Below are 22712 nucleotides of genomic sequence, written 5' to 3' on the forward strand. Positions count from 1 at the left end.
CATTTATACGGTGTCCTAGTGACAACAGCATATCCCCACACAGGTTCACTTCTGTGCTCCAGTCTTAATTTGCAAGACTTTTAAGACTTAGTAGCTAGCATAATAATTTACTCAGTGGTTTTATTAAGTAACGTGAAAACTAGGACAATAGTCCAAACCTCTTCTGCCTGAGGAAGTTTGTCATACCTTCAGCAAAAGCACTGCTGTTGATAAGAATACAAATCCTGTACAGTTAAGAAGTTTTGCGATACAGAAGCATTTCCAGGAGATTCTAGGACAGGAAAATCATTATACTGAGATGCTGATTCCTCTATACAGGTGCTGTCTGACATGTCTTGAATCAAACAATTTGTGACTCTATTTTATTTTAATAAGTTTTGAAGAAGTCTGTATTCTATTAATCTAAAAGAAAACTTGAATAAATCAGAATTATTAAAATTGCTTCTGATGTAAATATAGGAACAAAAATATGAGACACATGAGCAACACATTACAATACAGTATCTTAATAGAAGGACCTCTGAGGGTTGTATCCAGCTGAAATGACAGGGTAAAATTAACAGACGGTATCAGTGACCTTTATGGGAATTTTAGTTTAGGCTTGGGAATTAATATACCTAATTTTGGAAGGAAAGATGAGGTAGTGTCAAATGACCATTTAGAAAAGAATTCCTGCAGTAGTTATGCTTTCAAAAGATAAATTGATTCGTAGATGCTATTTCATTTATTTCCAACATTAGTATCATATATTAGACCTGTAAAGTAATGCTTTATTTGGGCTTTTTGTTTCCTTCGGGTTGTTTTTTTTTTTTTTTTTTCCCAAATAGGATGGCCATTCTTCAAGGCACTGACACGTTCAGTATTGTCAGGTTATAACATCATGATGTTGTCTGTATCTCCTGCCATCACCTGTTCAATAGTTTATAATTTTTATCAGTATTTTGTGTAAAGCAGATGGCTTGTCTATGTTGCTTTGCTAAGACACAGTGGGTAAAATAGATGATTCATTGTACTAAATCATTATCTTTCTTTATGTACAATTACACTTTGTTTTTCCCGTTGACATCTGTTATGTCACATTTGTCTGAACTCATGTTGATCTGCCATTTTGGTGCACAGTTCAGACCATTTGCATTTCCTAGATAAAACAGCATTCAGCTCTAATTGTGGCATTCATCCTTGCTGAAATTGCCATTCCATATTTTTCCCTTTGTCACTATCCACTTCCAGGTGCTTGCTGTAACTTGAATATTCATTTAATATGAACTGAATTTTTTACATGTAATGTAAATTTTTAACAGCTTTAATTTTCTATTGAGACTGTTGTGTTTTTTTCCCAAGGTAATCTGTAGTTAATTGTTGGACCTGTCTCATACCATATGTGTCTCTTGGCCATCCTGTGCATTGCCGGGGAAGCAGGGCAAGGGGTATCCATCCGCACTTGACTATCAGGGAATGGGAGGCCTAACATAAGATTGTTCTGTATGTCTACTGCTTATATTTTTAATAAATAGAGTACGGAGATCTGGTTGTTAAGGAGTTTTCCTGGTTTCAGACTATATCTTACTTAAGTCCAGATAAGTTAGGTGTGATAGAAGTCTCTTCAGCTAGATGGAGCACAGGCTGGTACTGAAGTCCTTGAATAATAAATTCTGTGCCAGCACTGAGCTGGTTTACAAGATCATGGATAAGCAGCTTTATTGCCTGTCATAGTTCATGTCCGCAGCTGTGCTAGTACCATAGCTGGCTGTAGGGAATTTGCATTCAGTGGGACTTCAGTCTTACAAGATTAATAGCTATTTTCCAGTATGTTCTCAGAAAGAGAATTAGCTGACAGGTTGTCTCCCCCTAGACCACTGTGCAGGAATAAAATCAGTCTAAGTAGTAATTCTTTGTCAAATTGCCCCGTGAGCTGTAGGACCTGTGCAATGACCTTTTCTAAACAAAATACCTGCTTATATAACCTTTTCATGGACAGCAGTGATCTTGTAGAAAACCAGGATGTAAAATTAAGAGTAAATAAACATTAAGAAGTATTTATAAATTTTCCTTAAGCAATAGGCTTTGATGGATCCATAATCAAAGAACTGATCAGGAATAATTCCTCAGAACTTGCTTTTAAATCTTGGCTTTCTTACAAAACTACTGCAGTCTGTCATGTCCTTTTTCTGTTTGAAAAACCCTTTCCAGCTTATGAGGAAAGCAAAAATCACGGATCACTCTGTGCAACCCAGCTGGAGAGAGCAGTGGAATTTCAGTACCATTCTTACCCAGGCACTGCACTTTTTACACCCATCAGATCTCTTTGCTTCACAGAGTTTTGCCAGTGGTGGCATTTCCATCGTATTCTGTCTGCCTTTTATGCAAACGGTATTTGGTTAATTGATTTGAAATACAGCAGTGTAGCAGGAATGCCTTAAGGAGCTTTTATTAATACTGTCATTTCAAGTTATTTTCATAATTTGCTTGTTACATATAAGTCCTGGGAAAAGAAGATCATTTCCCTCCTTCACTGCATATCATATATATTCACTAGAGGAAAATGGCTAAGTTGTATACATGTTTTCAGTGTGTCTATGCTGTTCCAATCCTGCACCCTCACTCTCTCCTGAAAATCATTAAGGAGGCAGACTGGTTATAAGACCTTTAATGCCACCAGCTTCTTCAATACTCTTAGTCTTAGACCAGATTTATATGAGAGAGCAGTGAGATGGAGTAGAAAAGAATTGTCAGGCCCTGTAAGAATAAGATCCCTATTACTCCTGACAAAGAACTCTGTATTACGAATTCTACTTTCTGTTTTATTCTTAAATTCTGATGTACATTTCCCTCCTTCTTCGCTGTTCATGATCACTTGGTCTGCTGTCACAGAGAAACTAAATCATTCAGAAACAGGGAAGAGAACAAAACCTTAAGAATCTAGGAGAAAGGAGAAATCAGTTTTCCTGAGGGAAGAGAGGAACTATTAGCAAAGCAAATCTCCAGAAAGCTGAAAGAGAGTGGAAATGTTTTGTTTCTTTGGGAATGCAATCTGTAATTCTGTTGCTATATAAAGCAAGGTATTTGGTTAGAGCTGGTTATTAACATATGTTTTGTTTTAAAATTTAATAAATGTTTGTGATTATTAGTGAACCTGTTGATTTCTAGGATGTTGTCCATGGGAGTAATGTGTAAGGAATTAAAACCCAAGTCCAAATTCTTGTAGAAGTTAATGTTCCATTGAGCTAACAGGAAACAATTATTGCTGATTATAGGCATATCAGAGATTATGCTACTCAGAGTCACATAGCAAAAAAAGTCTCCAGTTTATTTTTGTACACAGGACAGTTTTGGCTTAAGACATAACCAATGTTTTGCCAACAAATAATTTTGAAACCCAAATGGAAGCCTGACGTAAAATGCCAGTTCAAGGATAAACTGACATTTAGTCTAGTGATTTGACTGTTTGCCCGTTTTCTGACTGCATGAATAAATTTATCTAAGAATTGTGCATATGTTGAAACAGTGCATCCTGAATGTTTTTTCACAATGACATTGAATGTTGTAATCTGCAATATATTGTACTTGCATTTTTTTTGAGCCGGCTTAATTTCTCTTCTTAATTTGGGAAGAATCTGGCTAGACTAGCTAGGTGTAAAGAATGGAAAAATGCAAACTGAAGTGAAAAAGAATGCAAGACAATAAATCACTCTTCAAACGTTGGTATCTGTTGATGTTCCTAATTAGTCAGCAGACAGGCAGTGAAAACTCTACTGGTTCTTTGACTAAGAGAGAGAATTAATGAGATGCACTTTCCTCGGTACAGTGGCATATCGCTGGCAGCTGGATATTTATCTATGAGCACCAATGTTTTATAGCATCCAAACCATTTTCTGTTTGCAAAAAGTGTCTCTGGCTATCTGACTGCCTTGGCAGATGGTCCAAACACAGAATGGTGATGGAGGCCGAGTGACTGTCTGCCTGCGAGTACTGACTTCTCCTGATTGCTTGAGGTTTGGTGTCAATATATCAGTAAGAAATATTAATGCAGCTTCCCTGCATGAGTTGCAAAGATTAGAGGATATTAGTGTTCATTCCCTGACTTTAAGTTCTCAGTGGAAAAACAAAATAAGATTAAAACTCCCTAAGTTTCCTAAATAGTCCAACTGAGGTTTTTTTTATTTGCAATCCCTTCTTATTCTGAAAAGAATATCAAGAAGAAATTAAACAAACCCCTAATATCTAGAGAGACCAGGTTGGTTGGTGGGGAGAGGGGAAGTAATTGTAACAGTAGGAATGAGCATCATCAGACGGGACAGAAGAGACCGAGCACAGACTTTTAACAAACAGTCTAAGAGAACTTCCTTAAAATAGACTTTGGAGATATTTATAGAAACAGGGAGAAGGAATGCCTTCTGTTCTCTTGCCAAGTCCTGTAGCTGTACAATAATGTGCAACAGCGTGTAGCACAGAATGTTGTTTTGATAGGAGGTCTCTTTAGGAGCTACTGATCCCAACTAAAAGAAACCAAAAGTGATTAGTTCATTAGCTTGAAGGTATTCATGACAATTAATGAAGTCAAACTGCTTTCAGTGGTTGTAAATCACTTCAGAGGAAAGAAATAAAAATTCTGTTGTCCCTATTTTGCTGCCAAGCTACTTTGTCATACGCAATCATTTTCTTTTCTTATATAAACGAGCTTTGCTGTGGCCCATACATTTCTTCCCTAAATAAAAGGTATAGAAATAAAGAAATTAGACGAAGGCAAGCAACCAAAGCTTTTGAAGATGCCCCTGTCTTTTCTGTAGACTGCACTGGCCAGAAGGCAACGGGATACTCTCGTGTTTGTATTCCTTTGCCTTTGTTCATGTGAGCAGTGGCAAAATATATGGAAATAATTTGTTGAACTTTTATTGCATGATTAACTTGCCACAGTGTTTACTGTGCTTATTCTGCTGTTTTTTCAGATGTGTGTGCCTCTGGCAGGAGTTCCTTTAAGTGGTACTATCATACCCTGCCTGGTCTGAATAAAGCAAAGCAAGAGATGGTTTGGATATATTTTATTACATATATCATATAATTTGGACCTGAAAAATTTTCCTTTTGGGGCCATGTTATGTGAATTGCTTCTTCTTTTATGATGCTGTTTAGGTTGTAACTGCATTAGTATTTCAGAAGGCTAATTTTTTTTGTGATTTAATATATAAAACAATGAAATACTTCAGTGAGAAAGCATTTTCTACAAGAGAATCTTCAGATATGTCTTGCTGGAAAAATACAGTTGTTTAAATTATTTATTCCATATCAGTTGCTGGTTAATGAATGTAAAAATTCATTTGTTCCTACATTGTTTGACAGACTGCCATTACCAGATCATAAGTTTATGGGCTACTGGAAAGTTGATCAGTCACAGAATGCACAACAGAAACTGCTGTGTCCAACAGAAACTCAAAAAATAGATGTAAAGGTTTGTCTTTTTTTTTTTTTTTTTTAATTCATATAATACTGTTTTTATGTATTGGGGTGCAAAGAATCTAAAATGTGATTAATTTCTTCGGGAAAAAGATTATATATGTTACCTGTTCCTGAGGTTTTCATACTGACTAGAAAAATTAATGGTTTTGTATACCTAGTCCTCCCAATGTAAGATGTGCTTTAAAATCAGTAAGCTTGTTCAGAAGTTCTCGAGAAGAGGTTTTTATAAGGATATTGAAAATACCATATTTGAAGGAACATTGTAGCTGTCTTAGATGCTTGGAGGTGGCCAATTTCAGGCCCCAGATCTCAATGTTTGGATAAGATCAGAGACTGAAAAGAAAGCTGTTTTCTGTTTCAGTTTATATACAGCTGAATTCTTATGGGTCTTTGGCACTGCCAAGTTTGAATCTGAATCTTTGGTACTATTTGACCTGCAGGCAAAGCTTCTGAGTCCTTTCCAGCTTTGAGTTCTTGGCTTACCTTCGGTAATTATTACTCTAGTGAATAAGGAATAGCCTGAACTGCTAATGTGATGTAGGGGTGAGATTTAAATTTATATAATAAGAAATTACCATTGAACTTATTTGAAACAAATATATTCTGATTTTTTCCTTGTATGCACTGTCTTGTATCAGTACATGATACCTCCTTTGTGCCACTGAGAAAAATGGTTGCAAACCAATGAAAGACTAAAGAGGAAAGGCATGATGGTTTCTACACTGAAAAAAAAAAATGGCAGTATGGACATTCAGAGAGCTTGCAGAAACACATTTATTTTTCTTTTATTTATTTAGGAATTGGTCTGTTTCTGTTGTTACTAGTCTTAAGTCTTGAAGAAGACTTTTAGATTTTCATAAAGAATGGTGAATGGAATATTTTAGCAAGTCCTCATAGTTATTATTTGGTTTAGGGCCCTGTGTACTTAAATATTCAAGGATTTCCACTGGAACGACATGAAGCCAGGTCCCTCAGTTTCACAGAAGAGCTTGCTTTTTGGACACTGCCTTTGGGTGAAGTTAACTTAGTTTGTGATGTCACAGTAACAAAAGGTGCGGTAAGAGAAGCTACTAACTTTTGTAATGATCCTCGGTGTTATAAATACGTGAAATATCCTGGAGATAAGGACAAATTGGGCAGCTGATTTCGTCAGTGCTTGCTGATAGCCAGTGGCAGAATATAAAGGGGCAATGGGCAATGTGAGGGATACTAAGTGTAATAACCACACTTCAATGCATTTAAAATAGTGTGTATTTCTAGGTATGTTTGCAGTGGAGTATAGGAATAATACTAGGAATTGAAATATGGGAATGGAGGGAATGGAGTACAGGAATAATAATTTATCTTTTTTCCTCTTTTTTTTTTTTTTTAACAGTATTTGAAATACAAAACTAAATAGCCACTTAAATTGGAGCATAATTTCACTGAGTTATTGTGGTCTTTGTAAGGATCTGCATCTTTCTCAAACTAAGAGAAAGATATGTAATTAAAGTAGAACACAGCCACAAAATTGCAAGTCTGTTTAGTTTGTATGTTCAACATTGTATTCACAAAAATGATTCTTTCATTTTTCCTCTCTCAATTCAGTTTTAATACAAAACTTTTAACTTTCAGAGTGCTGTGCTTTTTCTCCCTGTGCTTATCCTGATTTAAAAATTCTTTCTCACTGAATCAAGCCTGCCTTGCTTACCTATACTATTTATGTTCCAAAGTGAATTTCATCATTGGCAATATTCATAATGTTTTTAGGGTTCATCATTAAGCATGTCTAAACTTTATTTTTTATTATAGACAGATTGCTAATGATCAATACTGTAATGCTGGTTTTTTTGCTTGTAGCCTTATTTTCAAATATATTAACAGACTGCTATGGCAGCAAAACAGAAATTAGGTGGCTTTGTATTGATTTCACGAATTATCTAAGATCAGTCAGGAAGGTGTTACATGTGAAAAGTTCCATACGAAGTTTACAATCATCCCATGTTTAATTACTAAGTACATGAATTGGAAGGGAGAATGGGATAGAGAAGAAGGGAGAACCAAGATTATAAACAAAAACATCTGGACAGATTTTGTATATATTAGCAGCTGGCAGGCACTGCAGTCATGTCTACACAAATGTGCCTTGCACTACTTGTTTAAATAGTTAATAGTGTTGTGGCAAGATTCTGCCTTTTAACATTTAGTTAGTATGTAGAGACCATTTCTCTCCTTATTTCCCTGTGTCAACAGTGGTCATTTTTCTGTACATTTTGCTGTATAATCCGTCAAGTTTACGACCTGTATATTTTCAGAAGAGCAATGCACGATGTCAGTAGCCTTTCATTAATTTTATTTTCTTATTTCAGAAGAGGAAGCCGAAAATGTTCTTTATGTTACTACATGCAATCCTGTTTCCTTGTACTTCATGAACGTTTCTAGTAAAAGTGGATACTTCTTGGATCTTTATGACCTCTTCCCAAGAACAATTGGAAGTGTCTGGCAACCTTTTGTGACTGTGGCACCACTGGGAAATCCACTCAAAGGTCAAGTGGTTCTACATGAAGAGGAGGTAAAAAAAATTAAAATATAGCTAAATGTTTAGTGATGAGCAAAGTAGTATCATAAAGGTAGGATCGCTGAGGAGTCTACCTCTATAGATTGAAAAAGCCTGGACAAGCCTACCTCCTTCTAAATATTCTCTTTTTCACTATAGCTGAAGCTAGGGAGTTACCTTCAGCTTTAGTTTTTATATGGAGATTTTCCGCTTGCTCTTTTTAGCTGGACAATATTCTTTTGTATCCTTGAAGCTGAGTTCTACCTGCTTATCTTATTTCTCTTACTGAATAGAAGGAAATTGGTCTTCATGGGAGAAAGGGAGATAATGTGTTGAGTTCAGGAGTCTCACTCAAGCAGTGTATGTTTGCAAAGTGCAAAGGAAGCTGTTTTATGCTGTGAACTTAAGTTCTTCTCCGATACTGTCCCTTTTTTACTTTTCAAACAGTATATGAGACGTTTTCTGAATCACAAAGTAAAATGTTGCTTGTATTTGCCCCGTGCCACTATTTTGGATTTGGTTTGTGAATCATGATATTTCTGATTCTGTAACATCTGAAGTACCGAGACTAGAAAGAAGGCTACATAAGCCTTGACATCTAGTGTATCAGCAATGCAAATTTAGAACCACTGACGACTCCAGTGTTGATCTGACTCAAATCCTTTTTTTAAAGTCAATTATTGCATACTTTCCACATACTTTCCACTTTCCATTACTATCAGTGAACTGGGTGGAATATTTCCAATTCAAAACTTCTTTGCCTAGGAGGGGGAAGATACAACAGTTGATACATTACTGCTGCTGTTAATTTTTTAATGTTAATAATAGCTTATTATGTTACCTACCAGTCATAGTGGTTTGACATGGGCGTTTAATCTGTTCATTATTACTGGTTGTTTTTTACTTTTCCTTTTGTTGTTCTGAATTTCTTCTCATATTTCAATAGGCGAGAGGTTCTGATCTAGAAGAACCTTTCCTACACTGAGTTGGGGTATTAAGTAGTTTTCAGTCAGTTCATAACTAGTGTCTCTTTGATACTGTTGTTCCAGGAATGTTTGTCAAGTGTTAACACCACTTTCTGGTTTCAAACACTACAGTTAAGCTTGATGCCTTATGAGGAACACAGTTCTTCCACCATTAGTAGAATTGCCTATGCCTTCTTTAGCTTTGCCTTGGGCATTTTCCAGTATCAACTGGAGAAAATATGATTCTGAAGTTACCTGCTTGTGGTGATTGCCTGTGCGGTTGTCTTGAACAGCTATAGAAGTACCTGTTGGGCTCTTTTGAGATGCACATAACACATTTGTTTGGTTCTAAACAAACCTTGGCCTTTTTTGGCGAAGTCAATGCAGGAAACTGTAAAACAGATAGCAGTCTATCTCATGTCTAAGAATGTTTATGATGTCTCATGCTTTTTAATATAAAGCCCAGCAATATTCTTTGCTCTCTAAGACTCTGAAATTTCTACCGTGAAAATAATTGTCCTGCTAGTTTTGTTTTTAACCAAATCACAGTAACATTTGGTGTCAGCCATGAAGTTCTTATCAAAGATTCATCCGTGAAGCTTTAGGTAGTTAACTCTGTAGATGGTTTTGCCTGTTCTCCTGGAATATATTTTTAAGTATCTCAGCATTTCTAGTTCCCACTGAATCAAAAGAGGGATTCTCAAGTGGTTTAATTTTTCCACACAGAGCTTAGGTTTTAGTCCCAACTCTTCTGCAGTGAAGCCATGGAAGAATCATGTGCTTCCTTTGTGCATCTGTGAAATGAGGTTCATATTGCTGTATATGAAATTAAATCCATCATTATTGATTTTAGCATGTAAGCATATAGTCTAAACTAATCATCCAAGTACCTCCTGTAGCTGCTGAGATGATAAAAGTGATCTGCAAGACCAGTTCATCCTAGCTAAGGTAGAGCACTGTGAATTGTCCTCTGGTGGTGCCTCTTCCTTGCCACTTGAATGAAACTTGACATTTAGTCAAGATGAGTACCTTCAGATGTGTTAAGGTCACTGGCAGCCATAAACAGAATTTGCAGCCTTCACATATTAAGACAAGTAGATTAATGGTACATCTGTAATTTGGGCAAGGCTCTGAGGGTTAGATACTAAGGGAGCATCAAACAGATCTTCAAGAAAAACAAGTAATGTAAATGATGTGTGTGATGCTTTAGAGTTTCATCTATGTGTACTTGCAAAAATACCAAGAAGTATTAACAATATTTGTAGAAATAAGAAATTGCATTTATTAAATAAAAAGTCCACTTGACAGCTGATATTTCATAAATAATATAATCCATTAATTATGCAATACCAAAGTGAAATATTTTTCCCAATTTTTAATTTTAATAAAGGTCTTTGGAGATGTATGTTTCTGACTAAGTTATAAAAAAGAACAATTTTAAACAGATGATAACCTTATTGGAAAGGATGAGATGATGATACTGTGGCTCTTCAAATAAGCCTGTATGATTTATTTCCCAGATGATATCCATCTGGATTCAGTAGAGCCCTCCAGTGAAATAAAATGAAAAGTTAACATTCCTTCCTATCCTTATAAATAAAATTTTACTAAAACTAGACTCCTCAGGGATTTAACTTAATAGCACAAATCAGAGATTTATCTGCTTTTAAGCCACTTTTACATCTTCTTGGAAGAAAGAGTGGATGATTCTGTTCCTCGCAGTGGCCATTGGTCTCGATGAGCGCAGCCTGTTTTGACTCTATCTTTTTGTTCAGACTAAGCTGACAGACTTTGAAAAGACTCTTCAGAAATCTCAAGGCATTTCCTCATAAGATGGGAATTGCATTCATCTTTTCAAAGCGACAATGCCCCACAAGTACTTCAGGGCATCCCCCTGTTTCCTATAAAGCTTTGTGCCTGCCTATTTCACTTTTCTTTTTCTTTCTGCACCTATTGCTTTTGACACTCAGAAGGAGAGCAAATACAGACTGAAAAGAATTTTGATAACTTTATGTACGATTTTATATGGGATCATTTGAGGAGGATGCACATGGAGAATTGATTTGCATATAAATTAACTGCACAGTTCCATTTTTTCCTTACAAACACTTTGCTCTGTTGAAAGGCTACAACTGGATGGACAGAGTAACTTATAGTCTACCTCAGGGAGCACAGCAAGCTTTGCCCAGGCAGTGTCCTGCCAGCATCCTTTAACTCTGCTTTTATCTTTCTTGGTCAGGAAGTGGGGTAGGGAGGGAGGGAAGTGCTTTTCCCCGTCCTATGTGCTCCTGGAGCTCTTTGTCAAACCTCTCGGACAACAAGGAAGTGAGGGGGAGTTTGTGGCACAGAAGCTGACACAGAGATCCACCTCATTCACTACATGTAGAAGATGGCAAACATCCTTTAAAACAAGACTTTTTTTAACAGTTTGTGATCTGGCATGAAACACAAACAGGGACCTTTATATGGAAGGACCTGCAACCTACTAGTAGTAATGTCTGAAACCTCTAGTCCAAATAATATTCTGATGTATGTATTCAGGAGGGAGGGTGTAGTTTCTTCAAAAACTAGTTGACAATATTAAATTATCTTATTTTTTTGGATATTTGTAGAAAAGAACATATGTGCACCTTCCATAGAAAAGCTGAAGACTCCTTTGCTATAAGCACAAAGCTTATATCTCTATTCGCTGTTCTCAGTTCACTGAAATCTCCAGTACAATCAAGTCTCCCAAACCATCTGACAGACACCACTCACATTAACTAGAACACCATCAATCTAATTGAATACATTTCCCACCTCTGAAGGCATGGAAGTTGGGGGCCCAAACCATAAATTCTTGCACAGACTTTTTTCACCTCAACCTAATGAATAATATGATATGTCTGTATCTGTCCCTAACAGGATTGTTACGTGTGAACCACTCAAGGGGTCATTTAGTGGCACTAACAGAAAAGGTGGTTGTGGGACAGGAGGCAAGGTAGACAGTGTACAGAGGGGTTACCCTACCAAGCTAAGAATCAGCCTCATCTGAAGCTGACAGCTAAGAAGAGTCTGTGTTTGTGAGCTCTCTTGCTCGGGACGGGAGCACTGAGGGCCAAAGAGAACAAAATTGAGAGTACAGGGAGAAGAATACAAGATGGATAAACTGATTTGTTTGTACTGTCCCACTCTGAAATTGGCGTGTATTCCTAACTCTCCTCTCCATCTGCAAGACCATAGGGAACAACTACCCATACCAGCAAAGTGAAATCACAGCCCTGTTTGGTTTAAGGACTTTTAAGAGGAAAATGCTGGCTAAAATGAAAACAGCAGTAAGAAAAGGGAAACTTTGCAGTAACTAAAAATAAAGGCACACCACTTCACGAGATTGGTTATTGCATCTGTCCAGAGTTTGGAATTCCAGACATTGGGGTCGGGAGGTCACCCAAAGGTTACTTTTCTCCCAGTCAAGAACAAACACAGTGGAATTGCACACCAACGTCTTTTCCCAGCCCACTTGAAGAGTTGCCAAAGCTGCTCTTGCATGTGTTCACAAGTGACGCAAAAATCTATTCTTAAACACAGACAGAATATACATCAGTCACTTAGCACAGAAGGAAACCATTAACATCAAAAAGGGTGGAGTAGAGAGGCTTTTTATATTACCAACTGCTCTCATAAATTTAACAGTAAGTGGAAGAATGTAATTGATTTGTATGTATTCTTTATCTCACATGGAAGACTAATGCATTGCTTTGATTCAGCAGTGCTGTTGCAGAATTGTATAAATATAATATGGCAGAAAACCAAAATCCAAAGCAAATGCCCAGTTTTTTTTTTTTACCCTGAACCACTTTTCTGTAATTTTGGTTTGTAATACATAAGCAAACTTCTTTTTTTAGAGGTATTGAACTCTAGCTGAAATTCCCAAATGCTCCAAATAGTATGGTAATATTTTAAATGTTTTACCATATTTAGCTTCAAATGACTGTCATTATTAAATAAAGTTCATTCTCCCACATGATCCTAGTGAAAGTATGAAGCGTACCCAAAAAGAACAAAACTGCTATGACTGCTTGTTTGTATTTGTTTTAGTTAGAATTTGTGGGAATTTATGTTTTACTCCCTTAACGTCTATCATGCGTTATTGCAGATGTTGTACGTAGACAGTTTACTTTTAGTAAGTCCTTGCAGAACCTAATGTACTTGCAGAACTTGAGATTTCCTTGAATGGCAAACCAAAAATTCAACCCAAGAACAATTAACTTGTTCTTTTGTACCTTTTAAATTTCATTTGGTGCAGTTAAGGTTGGCCCTGAATGATTGTTCTTAGTTAAATGTATTAGAAGCAGCTATAGTGCTTTGTAGAAAGAATTGTTTAAAATGTCCCCATCATTTGACATCATGTGTGAACCCTGAGGCATTGAGTAACGAACTGAGAAATCCGAAAAAGTTCAAAATTTAGCATACTGTATTTTCACATGTGATATATGGAAGACACTTGCACCACTCTGTTCAACGTCCTGTCTGCTTCCGATCTCCATGCTCTTGAGTCATTCTGCTGTCCTCCAACAGTTGTTCTACCTCTGACACCATAAGCTGTCTGAGCGTGCAGGTCACAGAAGGATTGTCACACACTGGGATATTTAATAGGCTCCACAGCATCAGAAGTATGAATTTGGAGAGAAAGTACTAAGCTGTTTCTTCTTTCACCAGTTTTTCACCTTCGATGTAACTTAAATAAAGGGTACTTTAGACGAATGCTAAGAAAACATAAAAAGGAAATGAAATATTTAGTGACTTGATGGAACAAAACTGGTATGTCTCTCACATGTAGCCCACTACAGCTTGGACGTGTAAGCCATGTCTAGTTCCTAGAGCTTTTGCAGAAGTGATTGTGAGTTATATAGATAAAACATTATGGAGAAAGTAGAATATCATTCCAGTCCTTTATGCATGTACTGAACCTCTACAATTAAATATCTCCATGAGCTTTGAAATGAACCAAGAAGATTCAGACTACGTTTTCCAACAAAATCTAGATCATCTTTTCAAAATGTCCAAAGTTGCTAGAGTCACAGAAGTGCTTCAAATAGATATGTTGTAGTCTCTTAAATGGTCTTGAGATGTACACAGGTTTGCTTTTCATTGACAGAGCAATGTTGTGTTGTTGCTGGATACAAACAATGGTACACTTCGCCGACTTTTGCTCTTACCAGATGCTCAAGAGCCTCCTAAGAGAACATCTTGGTGGAGCAGCAAAGAAGAGACGGTGAGGAATAGCACCTGCTTCTATTACACTAACTGTTTTTTTTAAACCAAAGCTCAATATTTGAAACACTGCCCCACAATCATTTATCTTTCTGTTATTATGGCCCAAGCACTTGTTTACTTTTATGCACGTTTAAATTCCTTACATGTAAAATAACATTGTTATGGAATAGTGATATGAAGAATGTAAGTTATACTGTCTGAGGGTATGTATCTTTAAAATATCCCTCTTTGGAACTATAACTTGAAATATCAGTACATTTTGTTACAAGGGATTATGTCCAAAATAATTAATTCATTTATGATGTAATTATATCACTTGGGACAAGGTAGGCTAGATAGCATTTTGAGAGGTAGTTAATGCCATGGATTATTCTAGATAAAGGAAGAATGTAGTACACTTTCAGGGGCTCAAGGAAACACACTGGGATGAATCTAACAAACACTAATCGCTGTACGATGTATTTTTATACAGAGCAACTACAAAATGTGCCGAGAGTTTTCACACAAAAACTGGCTGGTATTCTACAAAGAATCAGGGTGAGAGTAAATTATATTCTTGTATTAAAACAGATCTTCTTTTGTATATCCCTATCTGACTATTCTTTTCTTGGCTTCCAATTTTACAGGAACCGCCTTATTGTACTGGATGTATTAGAGGGTCAGACTCATACCATCTCGCTTCCAATCAATCTGAAATCTGTTTTCCTGGCAGCTGAAGACCGGTGGCTCTTGGTGGAAAATGAAACAAATCAGTTAGTTAAGCCGAGTTTTCTTGATGGCATTATTTCTTGTTTGTGTCTTGTTTATGTTCAGGAGCTTCACTCCTGGTCTCAGAGTAGTTTTTTCAATTTGTGAGACTGGCTAGACTTAAACAGTTGGTGTTTACGATGCAGATTTGCTCTGGTGAATGTGTAGGTAGGCATGAACAGGATGTCTGCTTAAATTCATGCCTCTGAAAATCTAGGCTATTTTTGATTGTATGCACGTTAATACTGTTTTTAGTGAGGTGGTATTGATCTTTAGAAATGAGAATGTTGATGGAGCTAGCTTTGGAAATACAGCCACATCATCCAGAGTTAGTTCCTGCTTGCTTTACTTTCATGGTCACATGAAAGATATATTACTCTGCTGTCTTATTTTTATAAATGCATGGCAAAGAAAGTGTGTAAATAGTTACCAGAAGACAAATCTGCTACTTGCTGGCTTATCCCTTCCTATCTCACAGATGTTTGGTAAATCATATTTAGTTTTAACAAAAGGTGTTGATAACTTTGTTTATATAAATGTAGAATGTTTTCACTATTTCAGAAGATAAAAGTCCTTGTTTAGAGTTACAAGCTTAATAAGGAGTTATTATAAATGTGTATCCTTTACAGGAAATTTCTTTTAACCAAGCGTGCCCATATGGAAGCTGAAGACAGTGAGGTTTGCCAGCTGTATGCATTGAGCGAAGAGCCAGCTGACATGGGATTTGGCTTAACAACAGGTAATGAATGCAAGCTTGGCTTGTTTGTTTGTTTGTTTGTTTTTTTAATCATTTCTGTCTTTGCAGCTGCACAAACAAGGCTCTTTTACTTTAAAGGTCTGGGTAACCTTCTCTCTGATTCTCATTTTGTCCTCCCCTTATCATGTTTGGTTAATAATAACTTTTCACAAAGCATGGCAAATTCCATGATTGCACTTCAGGTTGTTTGAATAAAGCGTCTTTGGTTCAGTGTAGTTTTTAAGACCCTCAGTCATGGACTTTCAGGAAATGTACAAGCATACAGAATGGAAAAGGAAAAAACACACCTAGGCAGGAAGTAGAACATAGGAATAGAAGGGACCAAATATGTTGATGAGTCTAGTCTGTACACTGTTGCAAGTCTGTTACACACACTCAGATGATCTAGAAGACATTTCCCAACACTTACAAAAATACAAAAGACCTACTGTTAGAACAGAAGTCACAGTTTCTAAAGTTCTGCAGATAGTGTGCAGGAGGCCACTGAGGCCTCCTGTTAAAAGATAGGGAGAATTAATTCAGTAAAATTCCCAGATGGTGCTAGGCATTGAGACATGTCTTAGCTACAGAAGGCGGCAGAAATCTCCAGTGGTCATCATTCTGCCTGTTAAGATCTGCCTATCTTCAGATCTGATGACTTTTTCAACTCTGAGCATTTGATCACAGTACACAAAATCTTCAGGTTTTATAACACTGGAAGTACATGTACATCCCAACTAACAGTTTATAGGCTTTGACTTATCTGCAGTGTGTTTCAGAGAGGCAGGGGAGAAAATACAGAAACCACTTTATATCTGTTAAAGAGGGAAAGAGTTTTGTCTTGGTCCTTGTGGCTAGCATAAGTATGAAGAAAAAGATTAACACAGTGTAAACATAATAGAAGCAAATGTTATTGACAAGTAACAAATACAGCTTATTTTACACAAACAGCAACAAATTGGATACCAAAGACTAGCCACATCTTAAATGTCTGGGATGGTTTTATATCTCATGTACAGTTTACCAAGCTCCATCAGAGCACAGTAGTTTCCTTCCTCTTACTACCTTATTTAGAAACAATTATAGAGTATCATTTCTCAGAAGAGTAGCAAACTTATTATAATCTCCAGTCTCACAGTATTTGTGGACAGTTTATTGCTGCATGCTTTATTTGCTATTTTTATTGTTGTCTTGTTTCTTTTCTTCCAATCTAAAAGTTTATCATATCCCCTCTCCACTTTTTTCCAAATTACCCAGCAAACCCAAATGTAACATCTTCAGATTATCCTCATTCTTTGAGGCAGAACCTGTGGCAGGAGAACTAACAAAAAGCAGACCAGTGTGGATTTGCCTCTGACTGGTTTGCCACCAGTAGCCCATTCATCCTTTGAGGGAGGAAAGATTTTCTCCTGCTGCCAGGTAAACGAGATAGTCTGCCCATTGAAGTGAAAACTGTGTATGCTGCAGAACTAAAGATAGCAGGTTCTGACTGTGTTGATAATTTGAGGCAAGGTAAGGGGCTGTTACAGTTTCACAGAATAAAATTTAGTTTTCCTTAGCTTAACAAAAAAGAAAACTGGGCCATTATTTACCTGAAATGTGTTACAAATAACATTATTTAAATTGCAAAAACAGCGAGACAGCTACCAAGAAATGTCACGTTGACTCTTACCTGTGCAAACCTACATTTTGCCTTTTTGTGCATTTGCATTATAACAATCTTCAATGAGATCACATGCTGTTCTACTGCATAGCCTTCCTGCCTTATTTGCACAGTAGAGGGCAAAATTAAGTGGTATAAGCAACCACAAAGCTAGTATTTCCTGATTTTAAGTACTTAACTTTACAAAAATAACATTATTTCCTGACTTCTTTTCTGTGTTATAGTATAATATAATCAAATCTTCTGCTTTTTAGTAATTTTATGCTCAAAGTAATAGCAGCGATCAGTGATCAGTACTCTTACAGTTAATATTGTTTCTTATTGCACATCTGGATTTAATGACTTTCATTTTGTTTAATTTCCCTGTTTAGCATCAGAACTGTGTGTGCCGCATGCAGTTTCAAGTGACCAGCTATCTTCAGAAAACCTCAGTGCAGCTGTGGGACAAAAGATCAGCTCCCCCAACAGGATTTTCTCAGATGAACATAATTATGCTACTATTGTTATTGGTTTCCCAGACCTCCTGGTAAATACTCAGCATTATTATACAACGAAGTAATATGATCTCATTTATTCTGTAACCAATTAAGTACCTGTTTACTAAATGATATGGAAAAAGAAGGAAATGGCAGTAAACGACAAATTCATGTAGTGTACACCATTGGGTATAGTCTAATCTGGAAGGATTTCAGTGGAGTTTGAAATAATAATAAATTGGACAATATAATGTCTAGCACAGACAAAATTCGTTGTAGATAAGTTCTGAATAGTGCTGACTAGAGGAATATTTTGTAAATCACGTGGTTTTATAGATTTTAAATTAAATATAATCACTGAAGAAAAGGTTAGCAGTATCATTTTGGAGTGTTGTGTGAACTTTTTGCTCAGTGTGAAGCAGCTAGCAAGACTCTAGATTTAAGAAAAAGAAAAAAGATACAGAAAATGGTAACAAAACTATACAGTCCCTTCACTATTTAATAATGCAGTTAAGTGTAAAAACTGCGTATAATTGTGCTCACTCCTGTGACACAATTAGAAAAGAACCAGAAAGGAAAGTGAAACTTAACAGCATAACAACTAAGGCTGTTGCAAGGAGTGGAGGTAAACACAGGGAAAATAAAAGCAGTATGTTTAATTCTTTGGATTTATTTATGTTTGCTAATACCATAAAAAGGGTGGTGCTTATGGAATAAATAACTCTGTGTTATTGTCGCTTAATAAATTGGAGCAAATGAGAAAATCTGTTAATAGACATGAATTTTGGGAAATCCAAATGATTGAACAAAATACTCTGAAGTCCAAAATGAATCAGAAATAGGTTTTTGTCAATAAGACATTCCATGTCTTTGCAAATAGCCTTTGAATTTTACTTGGTTTGGATTTATATTGCCAGATTGATTATACTAGCATTTCTTATTATTTATAATACATATGAGTCTATTGCTGGAAAAGGGAGGTAGCCTAGACAAGAGAATGCTAAAGATGATACACACTTCAGTACCAACACTGGTGATGAAGCATTTTGCTCTCCCTGGTATAGACTGAAGCCCTGTCTTTCCTTATATATGGTTTTGGCATCCATGTGAATGTCAAAGAAGGAGTGCCAAGGGTGAATGTGAGGGTGGTGGGACAGTACTTCAGATTCACTGTTTAGTGTTAATGGTGTAGGTGTTTAGTATGAACAAGGTATCTAAGCTCTTATTTATAGTAGCAGCGCTCAGCTGACCAAATGTAGAGGCCTTCTTCAAGATGAGATGATTTATTGTCCAGGCTCTACTGACTGTAGTAGCAGATGAACCAGGTGGTTCTCATGTGGACACCTACATTTTTGTCTCTGAACCCAGAACCAAATCCCAGCCTTAATACCTAGCTTTGAATTCATTACTGAAATATCTGTTTGCATTTATCTACATTAGTGGAAACTTAGATTATGGTAGCAGTTTGTTACATAGATTCCAGATTAGGTTATTTCAATGTTTTCTGTTCCTGGTTCAATATGAAAAAAAGTGTTGTTTCAATTCCTAAAATTTGTGTAGGTAGCCTGTTGTTTTTCACTCCTATAGGAGTTTTAATGACAAAATAATCCAGGTCTCTTCCTTGTTATGTGGTGACATGAAAGGTAACCACGGTAGCTACATTTGATTTGAAAATAGATAAGAAGTGGAATTTATCAAGAAATGTTTGTTTTTAGGCTCAGTAATAGTAACATTTTGTTCAGTAGACTCCTTCTCTCTTGCAGTCTCCTAGTGAAGTGTACAGCTGGAAAAGAAACTCCTCTCTGAGTCACAAACGTGCTTCTCCTTCTGATCAATTTTATTATGGAGCCCGGAGGAAAACAGGAGCTGCAAAACAAACCAATTGTGTAACTTTATTGGCTTCTAATCAAATAGTCAGAATTTTAGCACCTGGAGATGTGCCTTTGAAAGACATTTACCCAAAAGGTAAGAGGTTCATATACTTGCACTGCAACAACTGTACACACTTGTTTTTGCTCTGTAAACTGCAGTCACTCATGAATTTTCCAAAATCTTTTTAAAGAATCGTGAAGCAAGCATTTGAGGAGGAGTGAGAACAGTTGCACTCATTTTTAAGTTTAATTTGGGTATTATTAACATGCTGAATTATACTTCTGTGGAATTAACAGGCTACCTACGGTGTCAATATCCTAGTCGATGGGATCTCAGGATCTCCTTCTCTCCACACTGGGAACCAACTACAGGAATATGATCATCCCAGTTTAGCAGTTGGCCCTCACCAGTATTTACAACCTCTGCTCAGTGCCACACAGACACGCAGTGATAAGACAAACCTGTAGTCCCTCTAGCTTGGTATTCTGTCTCCAGCAGGGCCAGTAGGAGAGGTTATTTCAGGAATGCATGTGAGCCTGGCCACTTCTGTGTCTTTCCCTTCATACTTTCACAACATTTGCGGTTGTTTGCTAGGGATGTCGCAGGGGACATCCCTACCTCAGCCTTGAAATCTCCTTTTATGGACCTGTTGCACACAAGTTTGTCCGGTCCCTCTTTGAACTTGTGTGTCTCCACAGCAAGCTCACAAGTTCACTACTCCCTGTGATCAACTGATCTCTTACCAGGTTTACCAAGTGCCCCTCGTTCTAGCATTGCAGGGTTGGGTGAATAACAGTTCTTCATTCACCTTAACCATTGCCTTCACAACTTTGGAAGCATCAGTCACATCTGCCTTCTCTCCAAAGTGAAAAGACTCAGGCTTTTTTAGTTCTTCTCTTGTCCAAGAGAATGTTGCATGAGCAACATTCATGTACAGCAAACCCATCCTCTACTTGCACACTAATAAAGCAGGTATAGACTACAGAATAGACTACAGACCTTCAGACTTCTTTGTGCTGCCATGCCAAGCTTTCAGCTTCTTCAGCCAATAACTAAAAATATACCAATTAGTGCTAAATAACAGCATTTGTGAGTTTTGCATTAATTGCCTCTAAAAATCTCCAATGAAAGGTCACTAGCAAAAGAGAAAATCCCCAAAATATTTGTATGTGGTAGAATGGCAGGTTTTTTGAATTCGTTAGCACAAGAAGCTATTCCTGATTTCTTCTGTACGTGAGCAATCTGTCCCAGAATAAATGCTTTATTCCAAATTAACTCCCTTTTACAAAACAAATGATCTGGTATGTCTGCCCTCATTTAATGCAGATTTACTTCCCTGTGTAGAGAAATCCTTTTATCTGTTACTAAAAGGATAAAACATTTACTTGACTAAAGAATCGAACTCAAGGATATAAACAGGGTAGAAAACGGGAAGTTACCTACATTTGTAAAGAAAAAGTTAGCTTTTAAAAATATTAAACTTAATAAAACATAGTTAGAGTTGGCATGATGATCTTGGAACTAATTATACCACTTCAGGCTGTAATCTTCTCATACTTTATAAACTGCTGAAGGGTCAAACTGGGTCTTTCTTTTTTTAGGCCTTCATGGTAAAAAAATAAAATCTGCCTCTGAAGCAGATGGTATAAAAATTCAGAAGGTAAATCTTCTGAGCTTTTGTTAAAATTAGTTTATTAATGAGGGAGGGAGTGCTTCCAAATCATACCTAAAATTGAGATCTTGACAGTTACTTTGAAAAGTATTTTAAGTTGCTGTGGTATGTAACACTTTATAATGCTAGATTAATATAATTAAAAACCAGGGGACATTCTTAATGAATTCTGGATACCAATGACCTGAGCAAATTATCTGTCTGGGAATTGACTTCTGTCTGACCGAGCAATTTAATTTATATCTGTTGTTATAGCTGAACAAGATACTAACTTTTTTTTTTCCTTCAACTATGGTGGAATGTATTCATGAAGAGTGATTGATAGTTTTAAATTTATAGAAAATGTTATGAGGTATAATTTCTACAGTGCTTTATGGCCATTTAAGTTGAAAGATTTAAGGCTGCCTTGAAGATCATTATCATTGATTTTTCTTTTCTAAATGACATTTTAATTTACGAGTTACAAAAATTGATCTTAATGGAATAATGTCTAATATGACCTTACTGATACAATTAAATTGGACCTGAGCAAGGCTCTAGGTTTTCTATTCCATAGCCTTTTTTCAGGACTTCAGACATTGGAGTCCTACAGAGACCTGTGCTATTCAGCGTGCTCATGAAAAAAATGGAAAAATGAATGAACAGTGAGGTAACAGTGTTTGCTGATGATACTGGTTATAATTCACCATGAAGGATTCACAAGGACTACAATGCTGACTGTAATAGAAATGGCAGATGAAATTCAGTACAGGTAAACATAATGTACATGAAGGAAGAAAGATTCCTAATTCTGCATCTAAAATTAGGGGGCTGATCAGTGCATCTCAGGAGCATGATTTTAGTGTTACAATAGATAGTTTACTTAAAGTATCAGTTCAAAGCTCAGTAGCAGTCAAAAATAGCAAAGCAAATGCTAAGAATTACTAAGGAAGAAACAGAAAAAAGAGATAACATCTTCATGCTGTTGTGTAAATCCATGTGTCCTTAACCCTCTGTAGTTTTGGTCCTCTATCTCAAGGTGAGAGAAGGCTGAACTGGGATAAGTTCAGAAAAGGGCAAGAAGGATGAGCAAGATTTCATCAGCCAAATCTCCTTGGAGACAAGATCAGGAAAGGGGCATATGGTGGAGTTCTGCAAGGACACGTATAGAACGGAGGTGTGGAAAAAGAACAATTTTACACTTGGCATGAGAATTAGGGGGCAGCTGATGAAGCTAGTAGGAACATCAAAACAACAGGTGGTTCTTCACAGAGCAAGGAACCAACCTGTGAAACTGCTTTCCGAAGGATGTTGTGGATGCTGAAGTTGGATCCAAAGGAAAACTGGACAAACTCA

At 36.7% G+C, this 22712-nt stretch overlaps 1 protein-coding gene across 3 annotated transcripts in view; it reads left to right on the forward strand.

The window, feature by feature from the left end:
• Window positions 1-22712, forward strand: part of VWA8 (von Willebrand factor A domain containing 8) — a 194830-nt gene that overhangs the window by 120442 nt on the left and 51676 nt on the right. For all 3 annotated transcript variants that reach the window (XM_042805822.1, XM_042805819.1, XM_042805821.1), the window contains exons 27-35: window positions 5338-5446; window positions 6368-6506; window positions 7803-8005; window positions 14093-14209; window positions 14684-14748; window positions 14838-14963; window positions 15588-15697; window positions 17729-17883; window positions 19597-19798. In XM_042805822.1, coding sequence (XP_042661756.1) covers window positions 5338-5446; window positions 6368-6506; window positions 7803-8005; window positions 14093-14209; window positions 14684-14748; window positions 14838-14963; window positions 15588-15697; window positions 17729-17883; window positions 19597-19798 — 1226 coding nt within the window. The remainder of the gene's footprint in view (window positions 1-5337; window positions 5447-6367; window positions 6507-7802; window positions 8006-14092; window positions 14210-14683; window positions 14749-14837; window positions 14964-15587; window positions 15698-17728; window positions 17884-19596; window positions 19799-22712) is intronic.

Source organism: Tyto alba, unplaced genomic scaffold (assembly GCF_018691265.1).
Source record: "Tyto alba isolate M040663 unplaced genomic scaffold, T.alba_DEE_v4.0 Super-Scaffold_45, whole genome shotgun sequence".
NCBI classification, from domain to species: Eukaryota; Metazoa; Chordata; class Aves; order Strigiformes; family Tytonidae; genus Tyto; species Tyto alba.